At 47.4% G+C, this 26,889-nt stretch overlaps 1 protein-coding gene across 1 annotated transcript in view; it reads left to right on the top strand.

The window, feature by feature from the left end:
* The window catches only part of LOC148541980 (beta-microseminoprotein-like), a 36,430-nt gene extending 13,153 nt beyond the window's left edge, over positions 1-23,277 (top strand). Inside the window, exons 3-4 of the mRNA XM_088473776.1 lie at positions 7,645-7,744; positions 23,104-23,277. Of these exons, the coding sequence (XP_088329902.1) occupies positions 7,645-7,744; positions 23,104-23,230 (227 nt within the window). The 3' untranslated portion in view covers positions 23,231-23,277. The remainder of the gene's footprint in view (positions 1-7,644; positions 7,745-23,103) is intronic.
* The last annotated feature ends 3,612 nt before the right edge of the window (positions 23,278-26,889 follow it).

The following is a 26,889-nucleotide window of genomic DNA, read 5'->3' as shown; positions in this document are numbered from 1 at the left end:
CGCTACCTGGTCAGTGCCTAAACCCCCCATCCCTGGCCTAAACCTAACCCGCATATCTCGGGAAGAATGCGTTGGCATTCTGACGGGAGTCGGGATTCCGGCGTTGGTATATTGACGTCCGGCATCCCATCCGCCGGCATCCTGACGGCATCCCCATTGCTGTCAGGTGTGATTAGTTTGATATCTCGGAAACCATATGTCCCAGGTATTCTCAAATCACACCTAACTGGGACACTAACATCCGATATATTTCTAGGATTTCTGACGTTCCTAGCTAATGTAGAAATATTAATTTTCTTGTCAAAATAGATAACAAATGGCTTTGGTCTTGATCTTTTTTGAAGTCTGACTATCCTGCACACACTATTTAAGAGAAAGGTATGCATCCTCACATCATTAATATGCAGCCCTAGATGAAAGGCTTGGTTTGCCAATGTCCTGTCTAAGTAATTGCAGTTTTCCGCTTACAGAATTCCTTAATTGAAAGTACATGTTAGTGAAACTACAGTAGAACCCTTCTTGATTCCTGAGTGTGATTTACATGCTAATGCAAAATGAACTCTGCTGGATACAAATGAACAGTAATCATTCAGATTACCTGTCCCCAATGATTTTGCTAATGAAAAACATTCCATGAGCTCTGCGGGATACAAAAACACCAAAAAGTATTCATATGATCTGTCCTCCCTGGCCTTACATTAACTGAAACCAGTATATATATATAGTTAATCAATAAAACAAAAGATCCAAACCACCTGCGCCCTCAGACTGCAGCCCAGTACAAGCTTTAGGAGCACCACTCCTCCAGACACATATATATTGACGAAAATAAGCGTTCCACAGGCGCTGTCACAAATATGTAATCCTCTCCCATTTTCTAGATGCGATGCGTCATAGATAGGTGAGATAGATCAACACATAAAAGTCAATCCAACAAAAACGTAAATAATCGGATAGATGAAAATATAGAGTAGTTACAAGGGCACTCACCAATTGGAGGTGCCCTATGTTCCTATAAAGGTTTCTTTATTTCCGTTCATCAACACCAACAAAGATATCTTCACTGCATGGGATACAAGTTTTCCCCATAGGAGATTAACTCACCTGGGACCAAATATGTATATTCCCCAAAAGGTTTCTTTGCATCCCTTGATACTCCACATACAAGCCTTGAATGTCTGGAGTTTCCTTATATCCGGATCAGGATTCCTCCAGAGCAATAATTAATAAGGTAAGTCCAACACTGCATAAAACATCAACGTGTTTCAGACCTTCCTGGTCCTTCCTCAGGATGAATGCTGTTGGTGTTGACGAACGGAAATAAAGAAACCTTTATAGGAATATAGGGCACCTCCAATTGGTGAGTGCCCTTGTAACTACTCTATTTTTTCATCTATACGATTATTTACGTTTTTGTTGGATTGACTTTTATTTGTTGTTCTATCTCCCCTATCTATGACGCATCGCATCTAGAAAACAGGAGAGGATTACATATTTGTGACAGCGCCCAGTATATATATAGATTGATCGAGTGGTGGTCCCAGGGGTGGGGCTGCATCTGAGTACAAAATTCAAATAGGTGAGCCACACCAACTGCCACACCAAATGCTACCAAATGTCACCAGCTGGGACTCACTGGTAGTTGGTGTGGCTCCCTTAATTGAATTTTGGACTGCTCTGCAGGCACACCTCTGGAACAGCAACTGGAGTGATCAATTGAATAGTAGTTAAATTATTATTAATGTAATATATTATCTTATATAACCCCTACAATGTATATTATGGGGCTGATTCTGAGACGCACACAAAGTAGCTGCAGTTGAGGGCAGCTGCGGAAACCTGTTTTACTACTTTATGCTAGGGGTGTGCACCGGCCACTTTTCGTGTTTTGTGTTTTGGTTTTGGATCTGGATCTTTCTTCGTGTTTTGGATCTGGAGTGGTTTTGCCAAAACCACCCTTCGGTGTTTTGGGTTCTGGGTTTTGTGTTTTGGATCTGTATTTTTTTTTTTAAAAAGCATAAAAACAGCTAAAATCACAGAATGTGTTGATTTTTCTGCTCCTATGCTATTATTAACCTCAAAAACCTTAATTTCCACTCATTTCCAGTCTATTCTGAACACCTCAAACCTCAAAATAGTGTTTTTATGTCCAAAAGGTTGCACCGAGGCAGATGGATGACTATGCTAAGCGACACGAGTGGGCGGCACAAACACGTGGCCCATCTAGGAGTGACACTGCAGTGGCAGACAGGATGGCAGTTTGAAAAACTAGGCCCCAAACAGTACATAATGCAAAGAAAAAAAAGAGGTGCAAGATGGAATTGTCCTTGGGCCCTCCCACCCACCCTTATGTTGTATAAACAGGACATGCACACTTTAACAAACCAATCATTTCAGCGCCAGGGTCTGCCACACGACTGTGGCTGAAATGATTGGTTCGTTTGGGCCCCCACAAAACAAGCTGGCAATGAATCTGTCCCAGCACAAACTGGCTCTACGGAGGCAAGATATCGTCCTCATCCTCCTCATTCACCGATTCCTCACCCTCTTCAGGGTTGTGTACATCCTCATCCTCACAGAGTATTAATTCGTCCCCGCTGGAATCCACCACCACAGGTTACTCTGTATGTTCTGGAGGCTGGTCTCCCTGGAAGAGTTCATAATTCATTTTTATGAACATCATCTTCTCCACATTTTCTGGTAGCAACCTCCTACACCTTTCGCTGACAAGGTTCCCGGCTGCACTAAACACTCTTTCGGAGTACACACTGGAGGGGGGCCAACTCAGGTAAAATAGAGCCAGTTTGTACAGGGGCCTCCAAATTGCCTCTTTTTCCTGCCAGTACAGGTACGGACTGTCTGACATGCCTACTTGGATGCTGTCACTGATGTAATCCTTTAACAGACAGACGCACGCTTGTCACTGCTGCTTTGAGGATGCAGGTACGGCTGCAGCCCACACAATTCACAAAGACAGAAAAAAAAGAAGATTTTTTTTATTGTTTGTGGAGCGCACTTTGAGGGTTACACCACCCTTTAACAGACAGACGCACGCTTGTCGCTGCTGCTTTGAGGATGCAGGTGCGGCTACTGCGCATACATTTCACACACAAACACAGAAAAAAAGAAGATTATTTTATTTTGGTTGGAGCGCACTTTGGGTGTTGGACCACCCTTTAACAGACAGACGCGCGCTTGTCGCTGCTGCTTTGAGGATGCAGGTGCGGCTACAGCCCACACAATTCACAAAGACAGAAAAAAAAGAAGAATTTTTTATTTTGTTTGGAGTGCACTTTGGGAGTTACAGCACCCTTTAACGGACAAGCCAGCTGGCCCTTTACTTATGACACAGGCGCATGCAGTCGCTGAATGGCAAAAGTGGCCAGAAATTTTTCGGGCCACCCAAAGCGTCTCCTGCACGCCCCTGTCGCTTTTCAGAAAATTCTGCACCGCCAAGTTTATTGTGTGAGCAAAACATGGGACATGCTGGAATTTGCCCAGATGTAATGCCCGCACAATATTGGTGGAGTTTTCAGATATCACAAATCCGCAGGAGAGTCTAAGTGGGGTAAGCCACTGGGCGATGATTTCCCTCAGTTTCTCTAAGAGTTTGTTGGTCGTGTGCCTCTTACTGAAACCGGTGATACACAGCGTAGCCTGCCTTGGAACGAGCTGGCGTTTCTGAGATGCTGCTACTGGTGATGCTGCTGTTGTTGCTGCGTAGGGTGATACATCTACCCAGTGGGCTGTCACAGTCATATAGTCCTTAGTCTGCCCTGTTCCACTTGTCCACATGTCCGTGGTTAAGTGGACATTGGGTACAACCGCATTTTTCAGGACACTGAGGACACTTTTTCTGACGTTTGTACAGTCTCGGTATCGCCTGCCTAGTGAAGTGGAATCTAGACGGGATTTGGTACCGGGGACACACTACCTCCATCAATTGTCTAAATCCCACTGCACTAATGGCGGATACCGTACGCACGTCTAACATCAACATAGTAGTCAAGGCCTCAGTTATATATTTTGCTTCAGGATGACTGCTGTCGTACTTCATCCTCCTCGCTAAGGACTGTTGGAGGGTCAATTGTTTAGTAAAAGTAGCGGTGTTCCTACTTCCTCTCTGGGATGATGAACAACTCCCAGCAGCAGCAACAGCACTAGGAGGAAGTGGTTCTTGATCTTTCCCTATTTTATTTTTATTGGAGAAAGTTTGGTCCTCCATTTATGTTATATTGATATATACGTGCGGCTAAGGCGCACACAAACACAGAAAATAAGACTAGTGCACTTTGGGGGTTACAGAACCCTTTAAGAAATGAGCCAGCCGGCCCTTTACTTATGGGACACAGGCGCACGCTTGGCGCTGCTCCTTTGTTGATGCCCCTTGCAGCCACAGTGCACACAATTCACAAACACAGAAAATATTGTTTTATTTGCTTTGGAGTGTGCTTTGGGGGTTACAGCACCCTTTAATGGTCAAGCCAGCCTGCCCTTTACTTATGACACAGGCACACGCTTGGCGCTACTTTGTTGATGCACGTGCGGCTACTGTGCACACAATTCACAAACACAAAAATATATATATTTTTTTTTTTTTGGAGTGCACTTTGGGGGTTACAGCACCCTTTAATGGACAAGCCAGCCAGCCCTTTACTTATGGGACACAGGCACACGCTTGCCGCTGCTCCTTTGTTGATGCACGTGCAGCCACAGTGCACACAATTCACAAACACAGAAAATATTTTTTTATTTGCTTTGGAGTGCGCTTTGAGGGTTACAGCACCCTTTAATGGTCAAGCCAGCCTGCCCTTTACTTATGACACAGGCGCACGCTTGGCGCTACATTGTTGATGCACGTGCGGCTACTGCGCACACAATTCACAAACACAGAAAAAATATTTATTTTTTTGCACTTGGGGGGAGCACCCCTGATGGACAGAGCACCCCCTGGACAACACTACAGCACCCCTTTAGGACTGGGACACTGCACAGGACTTTGGAGTGGACACAGCCCCTATGGACAACTGACTGCACAACACAGTCCAGCCAGCCCCTATGGACTTTGGAGGAGTGGACACAGCCCCTATGGACAATAGCAGCACAACACAGCCAGCCCCTATGGACTTTGGAGGAGTGGACACAGCCCCTATGGACAACAGCAGCACAGCACAACACTACACTGCACAACACTACACTACACTACACAGCCCAGCCAGCCCTATCTCCCACCCTCCCTCTTCACTGTCCACAGCCGAGTGAGAAAATGGTGCCGACGCGGGTACCTTATATAGGTTCCAAAACCCGCGAGACCTGGAAGGCGGGATGATGATGTTTTGTCTCGATTTCAGATCCGAGTCAGGCGGGAAAAGTCGAGCCTGACTCGGATCGGCCTCGGATCGGGGGGGCTCGGGGGGGTTCGGATTTCAGAAATCCGAACCCACTCACCCCTACTTTATGCTAATGCAGATATCCATTCAATTAATGCCAGGGATCTAGCATGTGCAAGCGTAAATCAATGGTGCCCATTGATTAAGCAAGCACCACAACAGTCATCATTAGTATATGCACTTTTACCAGCCTCATGCTAATTGCAAGACGTCCATCAAAATCAGGCTTCCTTCCCAGTAAGCACAACTCAGAAAAACACAGGGCTTTTAATTCACACTCATGACACTCCCATAAGTCAGGGTGGTTCTGTGCAATCTCTTTGCCACTGCCTAGTTCTCCGATTCCTGTCTCCTATCCTTGTCTCTTAACCCTGCGTCAAACATCACCCTTTTACTCAGAGTCCCAGCCCCTTTCTCTACTGTATATTCCTTTTTCTGTCACAGAGGAACATTGCAGAAGCTCACTATGTAGCTCCACAGGGACCTCCCTCTAGACATATATCTTACAAGGAAGATACTGTGATGCTCTCTATATTATGTGGCTGTCACTGTGATGCTCCCTGTATTATATGGTGGTCTGTGTGATGCACTATTATATATTAGTCACTGCAATGCTCCTGGAATTATTTGGTAATCACTACAATGATCTCTGTATTATATGGCAATCATTGCAATGCTCTCTGTATTATATGACAGTCACTGTAATTCTCTTTGTATTATATGGTGGTCACTGCGATGCCCTCTGTATTTTATGGTGGTCACTGAAATGCTCTGTGTATTATGTGACAGTCACTGCAACACTCTCTGCATTATATGGTGGTCACTGCAATGCTCTCCATTATATGGCAGACACTGTGATGTTCTCTGTATTAAATGTGGGTCACTGAGGGTCTTTGTATTATATCGCTGGCACTGTAAATCCCTTTGTATTATATGGTTGTCTCTGTGTCATATGGTGGTTACTGCAATGATCTCTGTATTATATGGCAGTCACTGCAATACTCTCTGTTTTATATGGCAGTCACTAATTCTCTCTCTATTATATGGCGGCAACTAATTCTCTCTGTGTTATATGGCGGACACTGTGATGCTCTCTGTATCATATGGTGGTCACTGTAATTCTCTCTGCGCTATATGATGTTCACTGAAACACTCCCTGTATTATATGGTTATCACTGCTATGCTCTCTACATTATATGGCATCACTGTGACGATCTCTGCATTATATGGCGTGCATTACAATGCTTCCTGCATTATATGGCATTCACTGAGATGCTCTCTGCATAATATAGCGGGCATTGCAATGCTTTCTGCCACACCCTCTCAATCAACAGGCCACAATACCGATGCCTATCATCAGCCCCATGCCGAAATCCCGATGCCCGGCATACCGGACGTAGGTAAGCCAGGTGCCGGGACCTGTTAGCCGCAGAGGGGTTAGGTTTAAGGACTCCCGGGGGGACTTAGGGTTAGGCACCCCCACCAGGAGGTTTAGGATTAGGCTAGCGGAAGGGGGGGTCAGGTTCAGGCACACCCCACCGGGAGGGTTAGGTTTAGGGTGCGGATAGGGGGGGTTAGGTTTAGGCAAGGTTAGGATACTTACCAGGATCCGTCGGGATCTTCATTTGCCGGACTTCCGGCATCGGTATTTCATACACCGGACTTAGGTCCGGCAGTTTGTCATACCGATTCCATTTGCCACTTTGCTCCAGCAGCTTAAGCAAATCAGCATTGCAGTCTGACCGAATTTGTGAATGTGATTTTATCTTAGGGCCTACTTCATAGATGTGCGCAAACTCTGCGCATGTGCAGATCTCATTCTGTGAGATCGCTTGCAGTGGCTGCACCTGTTTGGAGGTGAAGCGGAGGTGGTTTCAGGCAGTGTTATAGAAAACGGTATGTGTTGTCTTCATTTTTTGGGCTTGCTGAAGCCAGTGGCTGCATCCTTGGATGCAGCTTCACTGGCTTTAGCAGCATGAATTCCCTGGTCCTCCTGAGTAACCTGAGAGTTTCCACAGATGACCAATGTTCACGCAGATGATCCAATGCTGCATCCTCGGACATAGCAGCGGATCAGAGAAGCTGTCAGGAGGCGTCTATGTACACAAGGCGCCTCCTGCGGCATTAGTATATTTGCACACAGAGGCTGTGTTATTAGCATACATCTCTGAAACAGGCCCTGAATGCACATTTACACATCTGATATCGCTAATTATGTAAATTGTGTATCTAATCTGGTGTATTTATCTTTTAGGCTGTAAGACTAAAGAAACAATGCATAAAATAGGCACTGAGTGGACAGAAGATTGTATGGATTGCTCATGTTCCAAAAGCGGCCTGAGATGTTGTTCTACGTATGTACTAAAACTTTTTGCTTCTGTTTGAAACTAATATGTTATTGTTATAATCAAAAAAAATAAATCAATTAAACTAGAGGTTAGCCTAAAACAGGGATCTTGCGGTGAGGTAAATAGCTGGGGTGGCACTGGATAGCATCAGAGCCAGATTTACAGATACATATATGAACCCGAGGTTTCATGTGGGCATTATACAAAGGTGCTGGAAATTTGGTGTTTGTTTTGATCAGGGATGTGCAGAAAAGGTAGACAGGAGAGGCAGTGCCTCACCTGCCATATACTTTATATTCCAGAGTTTTTTTAGGTTTTTTTATCGTTTTTATAGTCAAAACTTTGGAGTATACATACTGTAAGTACTGTATGACAGGAAAGGCTCTGCTAACCTGCCTCACCTGACTGCATAGCATTCCCGCTAGGCTTTTTTAGCAGGCGCTTCGTACTGTCCTATTTCTAAAAGTCAGAAAGCACCCTGCCCTCCGGCGCAGCGCCACGCTTAAACAGCTTGAGGGTGGGGAAAACTGTTGTGTGGCGGTCATAGACGTGAATGGATGCTAATGTCTATGTCTATTCACACTGACAGCAGCGCTTGGGGGCAGAACAGCATGCCCGTAACTGCCGGGCATACCCCCAAGAGTGATGAAAAGGGGACACGTCTTAAAGATACACCCCTTTTCCTCAGCCATGCCCCCTTATAGGGTGCCCGCAGATGTGCCTGGTGCCGGGCCTGGGGGTAAATTAACTAAGATGGGAGTTCTATTTAAGAAGTGATGTTGCCCATAGCAACCAATCAGATTCTACTTCTCATTTATCTAGCACCCTCTAGAAGATAATACCTGGAATCTGATTGGTTGCTATGGGCAACATCACTTAATAGAACTCCCATCTTAGCAAATGTACCCCCTAGAGTGAACACTAATCGCACATCACTGCCCTATACTATGGGCCCCCGTGACGCTTTCTTTGATAGCTAATTATGGGCCTGATTCAGCAAGGAACACAATTGCAAATCTGCACACAGGCAGCTTTGCAATTGCGATCCTTGCAATGATGCAAATGCAGCAGGAAGTGTATGACACCCCCTGCTGCATTTGCGATCCCAGCACTGCGACGGAGGTCTGGGATTACCATTGCGACCATCGGTGGTTGATGGTCGCGATAGTCTATGGCGCCGGCGGCCGGACAGCTGAGTAATAATATTAGCACACATTGGGGATGATTCAGGCTCAGATGGTATTGCTATTGCAGCTGTTACCATGGTAGCAGCTATGATAGCACTATTATGGTAATGTGCAGCAGGAAGCGTCACACCTCCTGTAGGCATTACTGGTCCGAGCTGCGCCCCTGGACACAACATCGGATCATCTGCGTGATCCTCGGCCAACTTAGTGACCATGGGATCACTCAAGCTGGTGATCACAGATGCACAAAAGAGGCCAAGAAATCTCCGTCAGCTGATGTAGATCTTGGTCATTTCCCTCTCAACCAATGGCGGTGACACTTCTCTATTTGGGGAAATGGAGGTCGTCGCTGCCCCCGCTCCTTCCGAAAACGGCAGCAGACTGTCAATCACTGACAGTCTGCTGCTGTACTGCATGTAGGATCGCAGACCCATTCGGCACATGCGCAGTACAGGTCATGCGCAGACTATATACAATCAGAGATGTGCGCTTAATAATATGGGTTCAGGATGTGAGGTGTGGGCCCCCCTGGACCCAGGGGCCCGTGTGCACTGCACACCCTGCACCCATTATAGATACGCCTTTGCTACATGGTTTGAAAGTCAAAATTCAGAATGTCAATATGTACAGAATATCAATATGTACAGAATGTCAACATTGAACATTTTGACATTCACAATGTCAACACTGACATAATGTCAACATTATCAGAATGTCAATATTGTGAATGTCGACAGCCAGAATATTGACAGAGAATTTTTGGGTTAGATTTAGACTGCGGTTAGGGTTAGGGTAATGCTGCAGTTAGGGTAATGCTGCAGTTAGGGTTATGCTGCAGTTACGGTTATGCTGCAGTTACGGTAATGCTGCAGCTAGGGTAATGCTGCAGCTAGGGTAATGCTGCAGCTAGGGTAATGCTGCAGCTAGGGTAATGCTGCAGTTAGGGTAATGCTGCAGCTAGGGTAATGCTGCAGTTAGGGTTATGCTGCAGCTAGGGTAATGCTGCAGCTAGGGTAATGCTGCAGTTATGGTTATGCTGCGGTTAGGGTAATGCTGCGGTTAGGGTAATGCTGCAGTTAGGGTAATGCTGCAGTTAGGGTAATGCTGCAGTTAGGGTAATGCTGCAGCTAGGGTTATGCTGCAGTTAGGGTTATGCTGCAGTTAGGGTAATCCTTCGAAACAAACTGCAAATCCCGGACACACGAACTGCTTCATGCTTTCACTTTCAGCATGAGCAGTTCATTCTCACACAGATACATGCAGACATAAGTGAGATGCCGGCATGTATCCACCTGGAAAAAGTGTTGTAAAGAGTTCAAATTAAATTTAAAAAAGGGTGAGCTCACCCCCTAAATCAGAACCAGCCCCGAACTGCTGAAACCCAGTTCTGGTTGACTAAGTATACGGAAAAAATTACGTAAGGTCTCCCTGTACTCAGTACAACCAGCACTGGGCTATGGGAAGCATTGCTGGTTCTGGATTTACAGAGAAAAATTTGCATAGAGTCTCCCTGTAAATCACAGAACCAGCCCTGGACCCTTTCTAACAAGGGACTGATGCCACAGTCAGGGGAGCCCTATCACCGGGCCCCGCAGCTGCAGCATCAGCCCTGACCGTTAGTTAGCCCAGGCCAGGGATCCCTGGGGAGTTGGAGACCCCTTCAAAAAAAGAAAGAAATTCTGCAAGAAACACACACTCCTTACACAGCATAAGTTTAATACATACATACATACACACTCACACATACTCACCTATATTACCTCCAGTGGTCCCCTTGTCCAGTAGGCATCCATGGGTTAAAATAAGAAAACGAAAAACCCGACCATCACATTAAGGAGCAATCATTCTAACCAGAATGATTACTCCTTCCCGAATGAAGCGTACAGTCGCGGCTTCATCCTTTGAAGCTCCGTGTCTGTGCGTTCATTGGCTGAGAGAGGTCAATGAACGGCTCCTCCATTGTACTCAATGGTGGGAGCCGCAGGGTAGCTAAAGTTTATCCTGTGGCTCCCACCATTGACTCAATGGAGGGAGCTGTTCATTAGCTGAGAGGCGGGGCCTGACTTCTCTCAGCCAATGAAGGCACAGACGCAGAGCTTCAAAGGAGCGCTTCATTCGGGAAGGAGTAATCATTCTGGTTCTGGTTAGAATGATTACTCCTTAATGCGATGGTCGGGTTTTTCGTTTTCTTATTTTAACCCATGGATGCCTACTGGACAAGGGGACCATTGGAGGTAATATAGGTGAGTATGTGTGAGTGTGTATGTATGTATGTATTAAACTTATACTGTGTACGGCGTGTGTGTTTCTTGCAGCATTTCTTTACAGGTGAACTACAAGTCCCAGTGGGCCCTTAATTCTCCGCATGCTGGTACTTGTGTTTCTCCAAGTACCAGCATGCGGGGGAGGCTTGCTGGGACCTGCAGTTCTACTGGAAAGACAATGTTTATTTTTATCTATTTTTACACAACACCTACACAATCAACCCACTACCCACCGCCCAGGGGTGGCGGGGATAGCCCCAGACTATCAGCCCAGGCTAGGGGTGCCCTGGAGAGGGAGACCCCTTTTTTTGGGCTGACTAATGGTCAGGGCTGATGCTGTGACTGGGAGGCCCGGTGATAGGGCTCCCCTGGCTGTGACATCAGTCCCCCGTTAGAAAGGGTCCAGGGCTGGTTCTGTGATTTACAGGGGAACCCTACGCAAATTTTTCCCTGTAAATCCAGAACCAGCTCTGCTTCCCATAGCCTAGTACTGGTTGTACTGAGTACATGGAGACCCTACAACATTTTTTCCATGTACAACCAGAACTGGGTTTCAGCAGTTCGGGGCTGGTTCTGATTTGGGGGGGAGACTTCACGTCAATTTTTTTCTAAATGTAACTCTTTATTTGCTTTTTACAGTGAGATACACGCTGCCATCTCACTGATGTCTGCATGTATCTGTGTCAATCCGACCTGCTCATGCCCAAATCGAAAGCATGAAGCAGGTCTATTGTATTGGGGATTTCAAGTTCGATTTGAAGTCCGATTTAGAGGTCGATTTCAAATCGAATGATAGTAAATAAAGGTTTTGTGTGTTGGGCTACGTAAAAGTACCAATGTTTTTCCGATGGTCGATTTGAGGCCGATTTGACTCAAAATTCGATTTGAAGTCTGATTTTAAAATTCAATTTGGCCTTTAGTAAATACCCAAAAGCAAAATCGAAGCCAAATCGAATGAAAATTGCACCTCAAATCACTCAAAATGCCAAATCAACCTTTAGTAAATTTACCCCATAATCAGAAAAGCAAAGTATATATATATTTTCTCTTTCTGATAAAACTCTCTAGACAAAATTCTAGATCTCTTCCTGGATGGGTGTCATTATTACCTTGTTTTTTAGAGCTAATACCATCTCCATTCACATTACTGGATTGCTTGATCTGGTATTTGCAGGAGGATCCAAGCCATGCCTCGGTTTGCCCTGTTTCTCCAAAATACTGTTCTATTGTTATTGGTTTCCTCTATTACTCAGTCAGGTCAGGAGAGCGCACAATACGACTGAGGGCCTGATTCAGAGCCGCTCGTAAGCGGCCGCTCGTTCACTCCGAGCGATGTTCGCACATCGGCGCATGCATATGGGTTGTAATACGCATGCGCGAAGCAGCCAGTGCGGTCGGAAATCGTGTGCTCGCAAAATAGCGAATGTCTGCTAATTTGAGTGACAGGATGAGGCGTTTGTGGGTGGTAACAGGGGAAGGTGCTTGAAAATGTGGAGTGGTGATCCGAACGCAGGCGTGCCAAACGGTCAAAACGGGCGTTTTAAGGGTGTGCATAATTAACAAAGCAGCATCATCGACCACGTCACTTGGTTGTTTCTTATCCTGAACTGTTCGCATGATTGCGGTAGGAAAATCCAATCACAAGCACTGCGAGCAGTTCTGACGCCTTTCGATGTACTCGATTAATCTAATAAATAGCGGAGATGACGTATGATGCGAGCGGCCGGGGGCGTTTTTTTCAAAATAGCGAGCGCGTGTTTCGTTCGCTCGTTCAGACATAGAGGCGTCAACAGACCGCAAAGAGCGAGCGCTTAATTTAAATAGCCAGCGCCTTATTCAGAACGACTGTCCGCAAATAGCGTCCGGCTCTGAATGAGGTCCTGAGTTCCTGGAGACGTGACAAACAGGACAACTGCTCTTTATTGGATATTACAACACAAATTCCCACAGGCTCCTATAGTTCTATGTGCGGACTTCTCCAGCCTTGTGAAGATTTCCTGATTCAGACCCGGTCGCTGTTTGCGGCCGCTCGCTGGCTAAAAGGGGACGAATATTTAAATCATGCGCTCGCACTGCGTCGTGTAAAACAGCCCACTAAGTATTAGCGAGCGGTGGCACTATGCGCTCGCACCTGTGTAAAGACGCCCCTTTGCCACTCGCAACACACGTCATCTCCGGCAGTTGCAGGAATAATCGGGAACATCGAGAGCCATCGGAGCTCCTCGCAGCGCTTGTGGTAGCCTTTTCCCACCACAACATTGCGAGCAGTTCAGGATAAAATACAACCTAGTCACGTGTGTAATGACGCTACTTTGCTAATTATGCACACCCATTAAACACCGTTCTGACGGTCGGGCACACCTGCGTTCGCACATCCACACCCCCGTTTTCAAGCACCTTCCACTGTTATCACCCACAAATGGCACTATCTGTCACTCAAAATAGCGGCCCGACTACGGGCTACGGGTGAGCACTTTCAAATCGCACTGACTGGTTTGCGCATGCACATTGCGCATTATACGCATGCGCATTTTTGCAAAAAAAAGCTCAATGCGAGCGAGCGCAGCATAGCGTCCGGGTCTGAATCAGGCCCACAGAGCCAAGGGGTCTATTTACTAAGCCATAGATGGAGATAAAGTATACAGAGAAAGTACCAGCCAGTCAGCTCCTACCTACTATGTCACAGACTGTGTTTGAAAAATGACAGATAGGAGCTGGTTGGTTGGTACTTTATCTCATCAACTTTATCTCCATCCAATGCTTAGTAAATAGATCCCTAAGTCCTTAATTCATACTTACCTACCTTTAAAAATCTGTTCCCGGGAGAAGCCCGGGTAAGAGAAGCAGCAGGGGGCCGATGGGGGAGGGCCTAACTATTTGCGTCATTAAGCCCCGCCCCTCGCGGCAAAACTGCCGCGATTGGGTAAAATTTACATAGGGGGCGGGGCCAAATGCTGTGATTCATGCAGAATCACAACTTAAGCCCCGCCCCCTTCACGGAGACCAGCGATCACCGCGGGTATTCTCCTCATTCTGCCCACTTCAATAGGAAGTGGGCAGAATGCGGGAGAAATGCCTACCCTTCCGGGGGTGTGGGGGGTTACCCGAAAAATCGGGAGCCGCCCGCGAAAACCGGGAGGGTAGGCATGTATGCCTTTATTTCCTCATCAGACTATTATAATACTACTTTTACCACCTGTCATTTTGAAGCAGCTGAGCATGCAACGGTATAAAGCTGGGTACACACTACACAATGGCCCTCATTCACAGGCGGTCCAAAGAAGCGGTCGCTCTCTCTGAATGAGGGCGGCCGCTTCATTTCTTTAATGCGGCCTCCTGGTCGCTAGCTAAGCTGTGGGTTACCACCCACAGCTTAGCGACCGACCAGGGTGATGGTCGCGATGGTCAAGACCACCACGGCCATCGGGGCTTGTGAGGAGACCCTAAGGTTGGGTCTCGGCAAACCACAAGCCCCAGGGAGCTTCCTGCTCTGATCGAGCAGGAAGCTCACCACTGACATCACTGCTGATGTCAGTGCGGCCGCCCACAAAACGGCAAGCGTTCCGTCAGGAAAACCTCCGTTTGTGTAGCCACCCCCCTGCCTACAAAACGGGCCGAGCTGTCGATCATCATCGACAGCCGAGCCCTTTTGTAGTGAGCTTCGGAGCGAGAGAGTTTCTCTCTCGCTCCCGGGCTTGCGCACGCGCAGTGCGGCCGCTGCGTGTGCGCAGGACCAAAACATCGACCATTTTGCGAGCGTGTGAGGTCCAATGAGGTCTGAATGAGGTCCAATGTCTGTACCCAGTGACAGTGCGATGCATTGTAATCGATACATTGGACGTGCCGTACACACTGCAGTATCCATATAATTGTTAATATCTAACACCTGACTTTAATAATGTTGTGCTAATAGCTAAATAAACTCATGTTTTAATTAGGGGTGTGCACCGGCCACTTTTCGTGTTTTGTGTTTTGGTTTTGGATCTGAATCTTTCTTCGTGTTTTGGATCTGGATAGGTTTTGCCAAAACCACCCTTCGGTGTTTTGGGTTCTGGGTTTTGGATCTGTATTTTTTTTTAAAAAAGCATAAAAACAGCTAAAATCACAGAATTTGTGGGTTTTTCTGCTCCTATGCTATTATTAACCTCAATAACCTTAATTTCCACTAATTTCCAGTCTATTTCCAGTCTGAACACATCAAACCTCACAATAGTGTTCTTATGTCCAAAAGGTTGCACCGAGGTAGCTGGATGACTATGCTAAGCGACACGAGTGGGCGGCACAAACACATGGCCCATCTAGGAGTGACACTGCAGTGGCAGACAGGATGGCAGTTTGAAAAACTAGGCCCCAAACAGTACATAATGCAAAGTAAAAAAAGAGGTGTTGTATAAACAGGACATGCACACTTTAACAAACCAATCAATTCAGCACCAGGGTCTGCCACACGACTGTGGCTGAAATGATTGGTTCGTTTGGGGCCCCACAAAACAAGCTGGCAATGAATCTGTCCCTGCACAAACTGGCTCTACGGAGGCAAGATGTCATCCTCATCCTCCTCATCCACCGATTCCTCACCCTCTTCAGTGTTGTGTACATCCTCATCCTCACAGAGTATTAATTTGTCCCCGCTGGAATCCACCACCACAGGTCCCTCTGTATGTTCTGGAGGCTGGTCTCCCTGGAAGAGTTGATAATACATTTTTATGAACATCATCTTCTCCACATTTTGTGGAAGCAACCTCCTACGCCTTTCGCTGACAAGGTTCCAGGGTGCACTAAACACTCTTTCGGAGTACACACTGGAGGGGGGGCAACTCAGGTAAAATAGAGCCAGTTTGTACAGGGGCCTCCAAATTGCCTCTTTTTCCTGCCAGTACAGGTACGGACTGTCTGACCTCCCTACTTGGATGCTGTCACCGATGTAATCCTCTACCATTCTGTCAATGGTGACTGTATCATATGCAGTGATAGAAGACATGTCAGAAATTGTTGCCAGGTACTTCAGTCTGGACCATATGTGCAAACTTGGTCCTGCCTACCCTGCATCACCGCCAGCGGGTTGCTTAGGATACATAAGTTGTTTCCTGGCAGCCCCAGTTGCGGGAGAAAATGAAGAAGGAGCTGTTGACGTGTCACGTTCCGCTTCAGCTGACAGTGTTTTCACCAGCAGGTCTTTGCACCTCTGCAGGCTGGTATACAATCGGGAAAACGGCTGCCTTAAAACCGACATCTGGCTTCCCGACTGTCATATCCCGGCGAGGGTGAAATGCCAGGCATCTGGATGTAGATGCCGGACATTTCCCCGACGCCGGGAGACTGGCGCCCGGCATCCCGATCGAAGGGATGCCTGGTGCTGTGAGCGGAAAGCCGTGGGGGGGGGGAGTGTTAGGTTTAGGGCACCCGGGAAGGACTTAGGGTTAGGCACCCCGCCGGGAAGGCTAGGGCTAGGCTAGGGGGAGGGAGGGTTAGGGTTAGGCACCCCCCCGGGGGACTTAGGTTTAGGCAGCGGGGAAGGGGGGGTTAGGGTTAGGCACTTAGAGGGGGGATTAGGGTTAGGCACTTGGGGGGGAGGTTAGGGTTAAGGTTAGGGGGTTAGGTTAGTTATTACCTACCTTAGCGACGATCGGGATTTCCAGCGCTGTCGGGCTTCCGCTGCCGGGAACCCTGCTTTTGTCGGCCAGGTGCTGCCGGGAATCAAACCGCCGGCCATGCGGCCAGCGATATTTCATACCGATTCCTGCAGGCTTGTGTCGGCTGGAAAAAGAGACACCACATAGGCTTTAAACCTAGGATCGAGCACGGTGGCCAAAATGTAGTGGTCTGATTTCAACAGATTGACCAACCTGGAATCCTGGTAATGCGAATGAAGGGCTTCATCCACAAGTCCCACATGCCGAGCGGAATCGCTCCTTCTTAGCTCCTCCTTCACTTTCTCCAGCTGCTTCTGCAAAAGCCTGATTAGGGGAATGACCTGACTCAAGCTGGCAGTGTCTGAACTGACTTCACATGTGGCAAGTTCAAAGGGCTGGAGAACCTTGCACAACACGGAAATCATTCTCAACTGCGCTTGAGTCAGGTGCATACCCCCTCCTTTGCCTATGTCATGGGTGGATGTATAGGCTTAAATGGCCTTTTGCTGCTCCTCCATCCTCTGAAGCATATAGAGGGTTGAGTTCCACCGCGTCACAACCTCTTGCTTCAGGTGATGCCGGGGCAGGTTCAAGAGTGTTTGCTGGCGCTCCAGTCTTCGGCACGCAGTCACTGAATGGCGAAAGTGAGCAGAAATTTTTTGGGCCATCCAAAGCGTCTCCTGCGTGCCCCTGTCGCTTTTCAGAAAATTCTGCACCACCAAATTTATTGTGTGAGCAAAACATAGGACATGCTGGAATTTGCCCAGATGTAATGCCCGCACAATATTGGTGGCGTTGTCAGATATCACAAATCCCCAGGAGAGTCTAAGGGCCTGATTCAGACCCACTCGCGAGCGGCTGTACGCTCGCAAGTGGGTCGATGGTCTGCACTGAGCATGCGCACGACGGAGGGAGCTCCGTCGTGCGCATGCGCCAGACACGACGAGCGAAGGACTTTCCTTCGCTCGTTGTGTCCGATCAAAGGGGGCGTGCTGTCAATGTTGATTGACAGCACGCCCCCTTTGGTGGGCGTGCCGGGGGCGTGCCTCCCTGACGGGGGCGTTCCCACGGGAACGCCTCCCGTCAGAAGCCGGCCCACTGACATCACTAGTGATGTCAGTGGGAGTGATTTTGGCTCTGATAGAGCCAAAATCACTCCGGAGCTTGCGGTTGAAAACCTCAACCGCAGGCTCCGGCTCGCAATTTCGATGGTCGCGATGGTCTCGACCATCGCGGCCATCAAAATGCACGCTCGTATAGCCTGTGGGTGGTGACATGAAAAAGGAGCCCGGCCCTCATGCAGAGCGTGCGCTCTGCTCAGAGCGTACGGCTCTGAATGAGGGCCTAAGTGGGGTAAGCCACTGGGCGATGATTTCCCTCAATTTCTCAAAGAGGTTGTCAGCGGTGTGCCTCTTACTGAAACCGGTGATACACAGCGTAGCCTGCCTTGGAACGAGCTGGCATTTCTGAGATTCTGCTACTGGTGACACTGCTGTTATTGCTGCGTAAGGTGATACATCTACCCAGTGGGCTGTCACAGTCATATAGTCCTTAGTCTGTCCTGTTCCACTTGTCCACATGTCCGTGGTTAAGTGGACATTGGGTACAACCGCATTTTTCAGGACACTGAGGACACTTTTTCTGAGGTTTCTGTACAGTCTCGGTATCGCCTGCCTGGTGAAGTGGAATCTAGACGGGATTTGGAACCGGGGACACACTACCTCCATCAATTGTCTAAATCCCACTACACTAATAGCGGATACCGGATGCACATCTAACACCAACATAGCAGTCAAGGCCTCAGTTATATGTCTTGCTTCAGGATGACTGCTGTTGTACTTCGTCCTCCTCGCTAAGGACTGTTGGAGGGTCAATTGTTTAGTAAAAGTAGTGGTAATCCTACTTCCTCTCTGGGATGATGACCGACTCCCAGCAGCAACAGCAGCAGCAGTAGGCGTAGCAATGTAGGATCCTCCGGAGGAATCCTGGATAGGAGAGTCAGTCATGCCAGTGACATGGCCTGCAGGACTACTTCCGATCCTGACTAAGGAGGAAATTGATGAGGAGGGAGTTGACGGTGTGGTTTGCAGGCGCTTGGATACAACAGGACAAAGGGATTTAGGTGTCCCTGGACTGCTTACGGTCTTAGCCAAAGTTTCTGAACTCGACAGTAACTTTTTATGAATGCACTGCAGGTAACGTATAAGGGAGGATGTTCCTATGTGGTTAACGTCCCTACCCCTACTTATTTCACCTTTACATATGGTACATATGGCAAGACAGTTGTAGTCCAGATTTGGATAGAAATATTGCAAGACCAAAGAGGTGGAATGTTTGGTCTTCTGCCCAAGCATGACCGTGATGGGCTTTTTCATCCCACGGACAACTGTCTCCCCCGAAGCCTGATTTAAACAAACCATATCACCATCAGAATCCTCCTCGCCAACTTCCTCCTCAGTGCCAGCTACACCAGTATCCTCATTCTGTTGTACTTCAACAGTGACATCTTCAATTTCATATCAGCAAGTGGACTGTGGATGCTCCTTCCAGCACTTGCAGAGGGCGTGCAAATGGTGGAAAGAGCCACCTCTTCCCATCCAGTGCTGGGAAGGTCAGGCATCGCAACCGCCACCACACTTGGACTATCCTTGGGGATTTGTGATATCTTCTTAGAACGCATAGAACGCACAGTTCTTCGCTGTGCTTTTGCTAGCTTAACTCGTTTGATTTTTGTAGCGGGAGGAGGGATTCCATCGTCATGTGAAGCTGAACCACTAGTCATGAACATAGGGATAGACCTTAGCCGTTCCTTGCCACTCCGTGTCGTAAATGTCATATTGGCAAGTTTACGTTTCTCCTCAGATGATTAAAATGTTTTTTTAAGGTCATTTTCCTGAATTTTGTCATTTGGGATTTTATATGCCCTCTACTATGACATTGGGCATCGACCTTGGCAGACAACGTTGATGGCATTTTATCGTCTATGTCATGACTAGTGGCAGCAGCTTCAGCACTAGGAGGAAGTGGTTCTTGATCTTTCCCTATTTTATTTTTAGGGGACAAAGTTTGGTCCTCCATTTATGTTATATTGATTGATATATACGTGTGGCAAAGGCGCACACAAACACAGAAAAGAATTTAAAAAATGTTTTGGAGTGCACTTTGGGGGTTACAGCACCCTTTAACGGTCAAGCCAGCCGGCCCTTGATTTATGACACAGGCACACACTTGGCGTTGCTCCTTTCTTGATGGACGAGCGGCTACAGCGCACACAATTCACAACACAGAAAACAATAATTTTTAATTTTTTTTGGAGTGCACTTTGGGGGTTACACCACCCTTTAACAGACTTATGGGACACAGGCGCACACTTGGCACTGCTCCTTTGTTGATGCACGTGCAACCACAGTGCACACAATTCACAAACACAGAAAATAATTTTTTATTTTGTTTGGAGTGCACTTTGAGGGTTACACCACCCTTTAACTGTCAAGCCAGCCGGCCCTTTACTTATGACACAGGCGCACGCTTGGCGCTACTTTGTTGATGCACGTGCAGCTACTGCACACACAATTCACAAACACAAAAAAATATATATATATTTTTTTTTGGAGTGTACTTTGGGGGTTACAGCACCCTTTAATGGACAAGCTAGCTGGCCCTTTACTTATGACACAGGCGCACACTTGGCACTGCTCCTTTGTTGATGCACGTGCAACCACAGTGCACACAATTCACAAACACAGAAAACAATAATTTTTAATTTTTTTTGGAGTGCACTTTGGGGGTTACACCACCCTTTAACAGACTTATGGGACACAGGCACACACTTGGCACTGCTCCTTTGTTGATGCACGTGCAACCACAGTGCACACAATTCACAAACACAGAAAATAATTTTTTATTTTGTTTGGAGTGCACTTTGAGGGTTACACCACCCTTTAACGGTCAAGCCAGCCGGCCCTTTACTTATGACACAGGCGCACGCTTGGCGCTACTTTGTTGATGCACGTGCAGCTACTGCGCACACAATTCACAAACACAGAAACATTTTTTTTTGGAGTGCACTTTGGGGGAGCACCCCTGATGGACAGATCACCTCCTGGACAACACTACAGCACCCCATTAGGACTAAAGCCTTTATGGGACTGCACAACACAGTCTAGCCAGCCCCTATAGACTTTGGAGTGGACACAGCCCCTATGGACAACTGACTGCACAACACAGCCCAGCCAGCCCCTATGACAGCATCACAACACAGCCCAGCCAGCCCCTATGGACAACAGCAGCACAACACAGCCCAGTTAGCCCCTATGGACTGAGTGGACACAGCCCCTATGGACAACAGCAGCAAAACACAGCCCAGCCAGCCCTAGCTCCCACCCCCCCTCTTCACTGTCCACAGCCGGAGTGAGAAATGGCGCCGACGTGGGGACCTTTTATAGAATCCAAAACCCGCGAGATCCGGAAGGCGGGATGATGACGTTTTGCCTCGATTTCAATTCCGAGTCAGGCGGGAAAACCCGAGCCGGACATGGTTCCCGGCTCAGATCGGGGGGGCTCGGGGTGGTTCGGATTTCAGAAAACCAAACCTGCTCATCCCTAGTTTTAATACTATTGCTGTATATTGTCCCCCAACTTCATATTAATTACAATGTTAACAATAATTTTTTTATTTTGCGGAAAACAGTAAAGTTTTCAGAATATGGTCAAATTAAAGCGTACCAGTAGCCTATACACAGTGGCCCTGATTCAGAGCCGATTGCCAGATGTGGTCGCTCGCTCCCAGTGTATGCAAATCCAGCGCACGCCCAGCAAGGCAGGCGATCGCGCGGCAAGGCATTAGCACACCCACTATGTCTTGGCAAGCGATCACTTTGTGTATGCAGCAGCCATTCATAAGACGCCCACTTGCGCACGTCATCTCCTGGAAGTGCATGAAAACATTGGTAAATCAAGCACCTTCGGATGTGCTCGCAGCGCTTGAGGCTGACTATACCTTGCCGCAAGCATTGCGAGCACTTCAGTGTATAATTCAACCAGGTGACGAGTACTATGACGCTGCCTGTTAATTATGCATGCCTCTGAAACAGCGTTAAGATGCTCAGGCACGCCTGCGTTCGCAGCTCCACTCCCCCGTTTCCAGTGGCCTGCCCCTGTCACCACCCACAAACGGCTTGACCGGTCACTCATTCAGCTGGGCTGTCTCTGCTGGGCGAGCGATTGCTTCCCAATCGCTCGGACTAGTTCGCGCATGCACACTACGATGCATACGCATGCGCAATTGCATAACATCGTCCAGGAAAGAGCAAGTGGTGGCTTGTGAGACTGTCTGAATCTGGCCTAGTGTCAGATTATTCTAGAGCTATAATGCAGTCTTCTGAAAGGATGATATCTGAGCCATATTTTCTGGCAATACAACACATTGGTGTGGATCAAGGCTGCCTGTTACAACATGCGGCCAGCGGTGTTACCGGGATCAGCAACACCTGCTGCAGTAAATAGCCCATCCCCATACGTGGCCTCATGGATTGTGGCTTCGTGGGATGGCCATGTCCTTTTTGATCCGGCATAGCTATGCTGGAAGCCCCCATTTACATTATTCTGGGAGCATGCCCAGCATTCCCGGTAATGCTGGACTGCACCTGGACACTGTGCCTGTACTGCCATCTCCTCCTCGGTGACAGGAGCCAGGTACTGCACGACAATGTCACTGTCCAACACCCGGCTTCCTGTCACTGCGGAGGAGCTGGCATTTTGGTGTCATCACTGGAAGGGTGACAACCAGGTGTAATCTGCTCCCCCCTTGTGACTCCTCATGATTTTTAAATGTACCCAGTAGAACAATACCTATATATGCATTCCAATTCATGTCAAACTCTTCATATGTGCTTTGACAAATTAACTTAAATCCTAATTTCGGATTTTTGATTGCATAAATCACATGATTTTAGCTGTTTTTAAAACTTTTTATCTATTTTTTATTTTAAAAATCCAGATCCAAAACCAAAACAATTGAGGGTGGTTTGCAAAACCAAATCCAGATCCAAAACCTTCAAGGAGATACAGATCCAAAACCAAAACCCGGGGGTTGGCGCACATCTCTATTACTAACCAATTACATTTTACTGACTTCCACTACATTAACTGATGGTTGGTGATCCTGCCTAGGCCCATAATTAGGATGAAACACTGAGTAGTTGAAGCCATCATGCAGACAGCATGGCAATAAGATGATATTCATTATGTATTTGAATGACTATTTGTTTTCTCCATAACAGGGCATTTGCTCCAGTGTTTAATACAGACGAATGCGAATCTGTATTTGATGAGAAGACATGCAGTTACAAAGTGACGAAAAAGGATAACCCATCTGAAACATGTGAGATCACAGGAAAAGTCGGTTAACACAGACATTCTTCAGATCAGCAGCAAATAAAAGATATCATAAATCAGATTTACTTTCCTGTCTTAATTTCATTGTCTCACGTTGCACAATTTATTTCAGAAAAAAACATTGTTTGCCCTACAAATAGTTAATTCCTGTTTTAGTCTCTATAATACATGTTAGTACTAGAATGCTACAATGAGCTTTTCAATAAATGATGAAAATAAAAAATATACACTACAAATTATTTATTTATCAACAGCTATTCTATTATTAATTATTATTATTATTATTTTTATTATTAATTTGTGAGAAGTCAATTATTCTACCAGTACATTTTTGGAGTGTGGAAGGAAATTGGAGCACCCAGATGAAGCCCATACAAACACGGGGAGGACATACAAACTCCCCACATATAGGGCTTCATTCAGAGGCGGCCGTACGGTCTACGACCGCCTCTATGTTTGTCCAGTGCGCATGCGCACGAGGGAGCCGGCTCCTTCGTGCGCATGCGTGAGACCCGCTACGACCGACAGCGCCGGTCGTAGCAGGTCTCTTTCCAAAGGGGGTGAGCTGTCGATGTTGATTGACAACTCGCCCCGTTTGGAAGGCGGGCCGGGGGGGTGGCAGCCCAAACGGAGACGTTTCCATGGGAAGGCCTGCCGTTTGGGGGAGGCCCCACTGACATCACTAGTGATGTCAGTGGAGAGCTTCCGGCTCTGACAGAGCCAGAAGCTCTCTGGGGCTTACGACAAGTGAGACCCTACCCTAGGGTCTCGTTGAAAGCCCCAATGGTTGCGATGGTCTATGACCATCGCGACCATCACCCTAGCGGTCGTTAGAGCTGTGGGTGTAAACCCACAGCCTAACGACCGAAACAGAGGCGGGCTGTCAGGATGCAAGCGGCCGCCCAGTTTCTGAGCGACCGCTTGCATCCTCCGACCGCCTCTGAATGAGGGCCATAGTGCCTTGGTTCAAAAACTCTAATATATCTCAATTTATAATCACTCAACTTTATGTTTCCATGCTCTGGATAAAAGGTTTACATTTTACATTTTAACCATTTATCTGATTGTTGACAATGCATACTACCATTATGCCAAACTATCTATTGGACCAGGCATGTCAAACTCAAAATACCAACCGGGCCGAATATTCAAGTGTGAGCCGCAACGAAAAAAAAAGTTTTCTATGCAATTTTGAAAGGTTTATTAATAAAAACCAATGCAGTGCCCCCTGTAGTAGGGCCCTTTATGCAATGCCCCCTGAATTTGTGCCCATTATGCAATGCCCCTTATGCAGTGCCCTAGTAGTGCCCATTATGCAGTGCCCCCAGTAATGTCCCTAGTAGTTCCCCTTATGCAGTACCCCCAGTAATGTCCCTGGTAGTGCCCCTTATGCAGTGCCCCTTATGTTGTGCCCCCGGTAATGCCCCTTATGCAGAGCCCCCAGTAATGCCCCTTATGCAGAGACCCCAATAATGCCCCTTATGCAGAGCCCCCAGTAATGTCCCTAGTAGTGCCCCCAGTAATGCTCCTTATGCAGAGCCCCCAGTAATGTCCCTATTAGTGCCCCCAGTAATGCTCCTTATGCAGAGCCCCCAGTAATGCCCCTTATGCAGAGCCCCCAGTAATGCCCCTTATGCAGAGCCCCCAGTAATGTCCCTAGTAGTGCCCCTAGCAAAGCCCCTAATGCAGAGTCCCCAGTAATGCCCCTTATGCAGAGTCCCCAGTGATGCCCCTTATGCCGAGCCCCCAGTAATGTCCCTAGTAGTGCCCCCAGTAATGCCCCTTATGCAAAGCCCCCAGTAATGCCCCTTATGCAGAGCCCCCAGTAATGCTCCTTATGCTGAGCCCCCAGTAATGCTCTTTATGCAGAGCCCCCAGTAATGCCCCTTATGCAGAGCCCCCAGTAATGTCCCTAGTAGTGCCCCTAGCAAAGCCTCTAATGCAGAGTCCCCAGTAATGCCCCTTATGCAGAGCCCCCAGTGATGCCCCTTATGCCGAGACCCCAGTAATGTCCCTAGTAGTGCCCCCAGTAATGCCCCTTATGCAAAGCCCCGAGTAATGCCCCTTCTGCAGAGCCCCCAGTAATACCCCTTATGCAGAGCCCCCAGTAATGTCCCTATTAGTGCCCCCAGTAATGCCCCTTATGTTGTGCCCCCAGTAATGGACCTTATGCAGAGCCTCCAGTAATGCCCCTTATGTTGTGCCCCAGTAATGCCCTTTATGCTGTGCCCCCTCCCAGTATAGAAAAGCCCCACTCACCCGTGCAGTACTTACTTTTCTTCACAGTGGCTGTTGGGCACTGCTCCAGTACGCGCCGTCTTCACTCCTACCATCACGCGTAGACGCTGCCGCTGACTGGATCTAATTAGATCCAGAGCGGAAGGTGCAGGCTCTTCTCATCGCGGGAGATGCGGGTGATGTAATGACATCACCCGCGACACTGCATCACTGGGAACGCTGGCCTCTGAAGCGATCAGAGGCTTCTGATCACTTCTGAGACCAGCGTTGCCAGCTAACCAAAGTAAACACTGGCGATCGTAGCTGAGTCCGGATCGTGGCTGGGGTGTGGGCCGCATATAGCATATATGTGAGCCCACACTGTCGGGCCGCATAAAAGGTTTATTCGGCCCAAAGAACAAGGCATGTATGGGTCCAAAAATATATTCAAGTTCAGACTGGGATAATAATCATAAACTGGATGTTTAAGATTTTAATTGGGCAGGGTCTGACATCCAGTCTAACAATGACTACACTTATGTCCGGATTGAGGGCCTGATTCATTAAAGATCGCTATTGCAAATGCAGCTCCGTAATCGCATGCAGGTCTGCTGCGAAAATATGCTAATGATTGCTATTGTAAAGCCGTCGCACTGCCAGCATAGAGACACCCACTGCCTCCCACTACCGCTATCTCACATCCATAATACCTTGCAATCCTCCACAAACATTGGTAACATCGATGGATCTCCGTCGTCTCCGTTTTCGCATTGCGATCACAGTGGCGTCTTCACGCATGCGCAGTACGCAACAATCATCCAACTGCGTATGCATTAGCAATAGTGATCCTTACTGAATCAGGCCCTGAGTCAACTGTTTGGCCCAAGTGCTTCGTGCCTTATATTGTAGATTTGGCTATATGTTTATGGTCACACCTGACAGACTAATATTAGGATACACAGATCATAGGCCAGATTGGTCTTTTTAAGGTTAACTTTATTCCATACATTTCCAGCTGGACAATAATACAAGATATCTGCACTTCACTGTTGCCCTGTGTTTGTGGTGTCTACAAGGTATATGGCAGGGTCTACATTTGAAGTGCCTGTCCTCACAGAAGAAGGGTAAACTAATGCTATAGGTCTTATAATATGGATAATTTGCAATAACTTCAGATTAGATGCAGAGAGAAAAAAAAATGAAGAATCTGCCTATACTTTACAAAAATAAGCTAAAACAACAAAAAGTAGGTGATATAAATTTCAGTACATAAACTCCAGGCGATTTAAATATTAAAATAATATTATAAATGTATACTTAATATACAGTATCGATTGTAGTGATTAAAAATAGTAACATGGTCTATAAGAAGGTATATACTGTAGTTGGTAGTTTACCAAAAGGTCAACAGGGACAAAGGTCGACTCACTACAAGTCGACGTGTAAGAAGGTCG

Source organism: Taudactylus pleione, unplaced genomic scaffold, assembly GCF_031769625.1.
Source record: "Taudactylus pleione unplaced genomic scaffold, aTauple2 ptg000016l, whole genome shotgun sequence".
Classification (NCBI taxonomy): Eukaryota; Metazoa; Chordata; class Amphibia; order Anura; family Myobatrachidae; genus Taudactylus; species Taudactylus pleione.
This window is presented reverse-complemented; position numbering and strand designations above follow the sequence as displayed.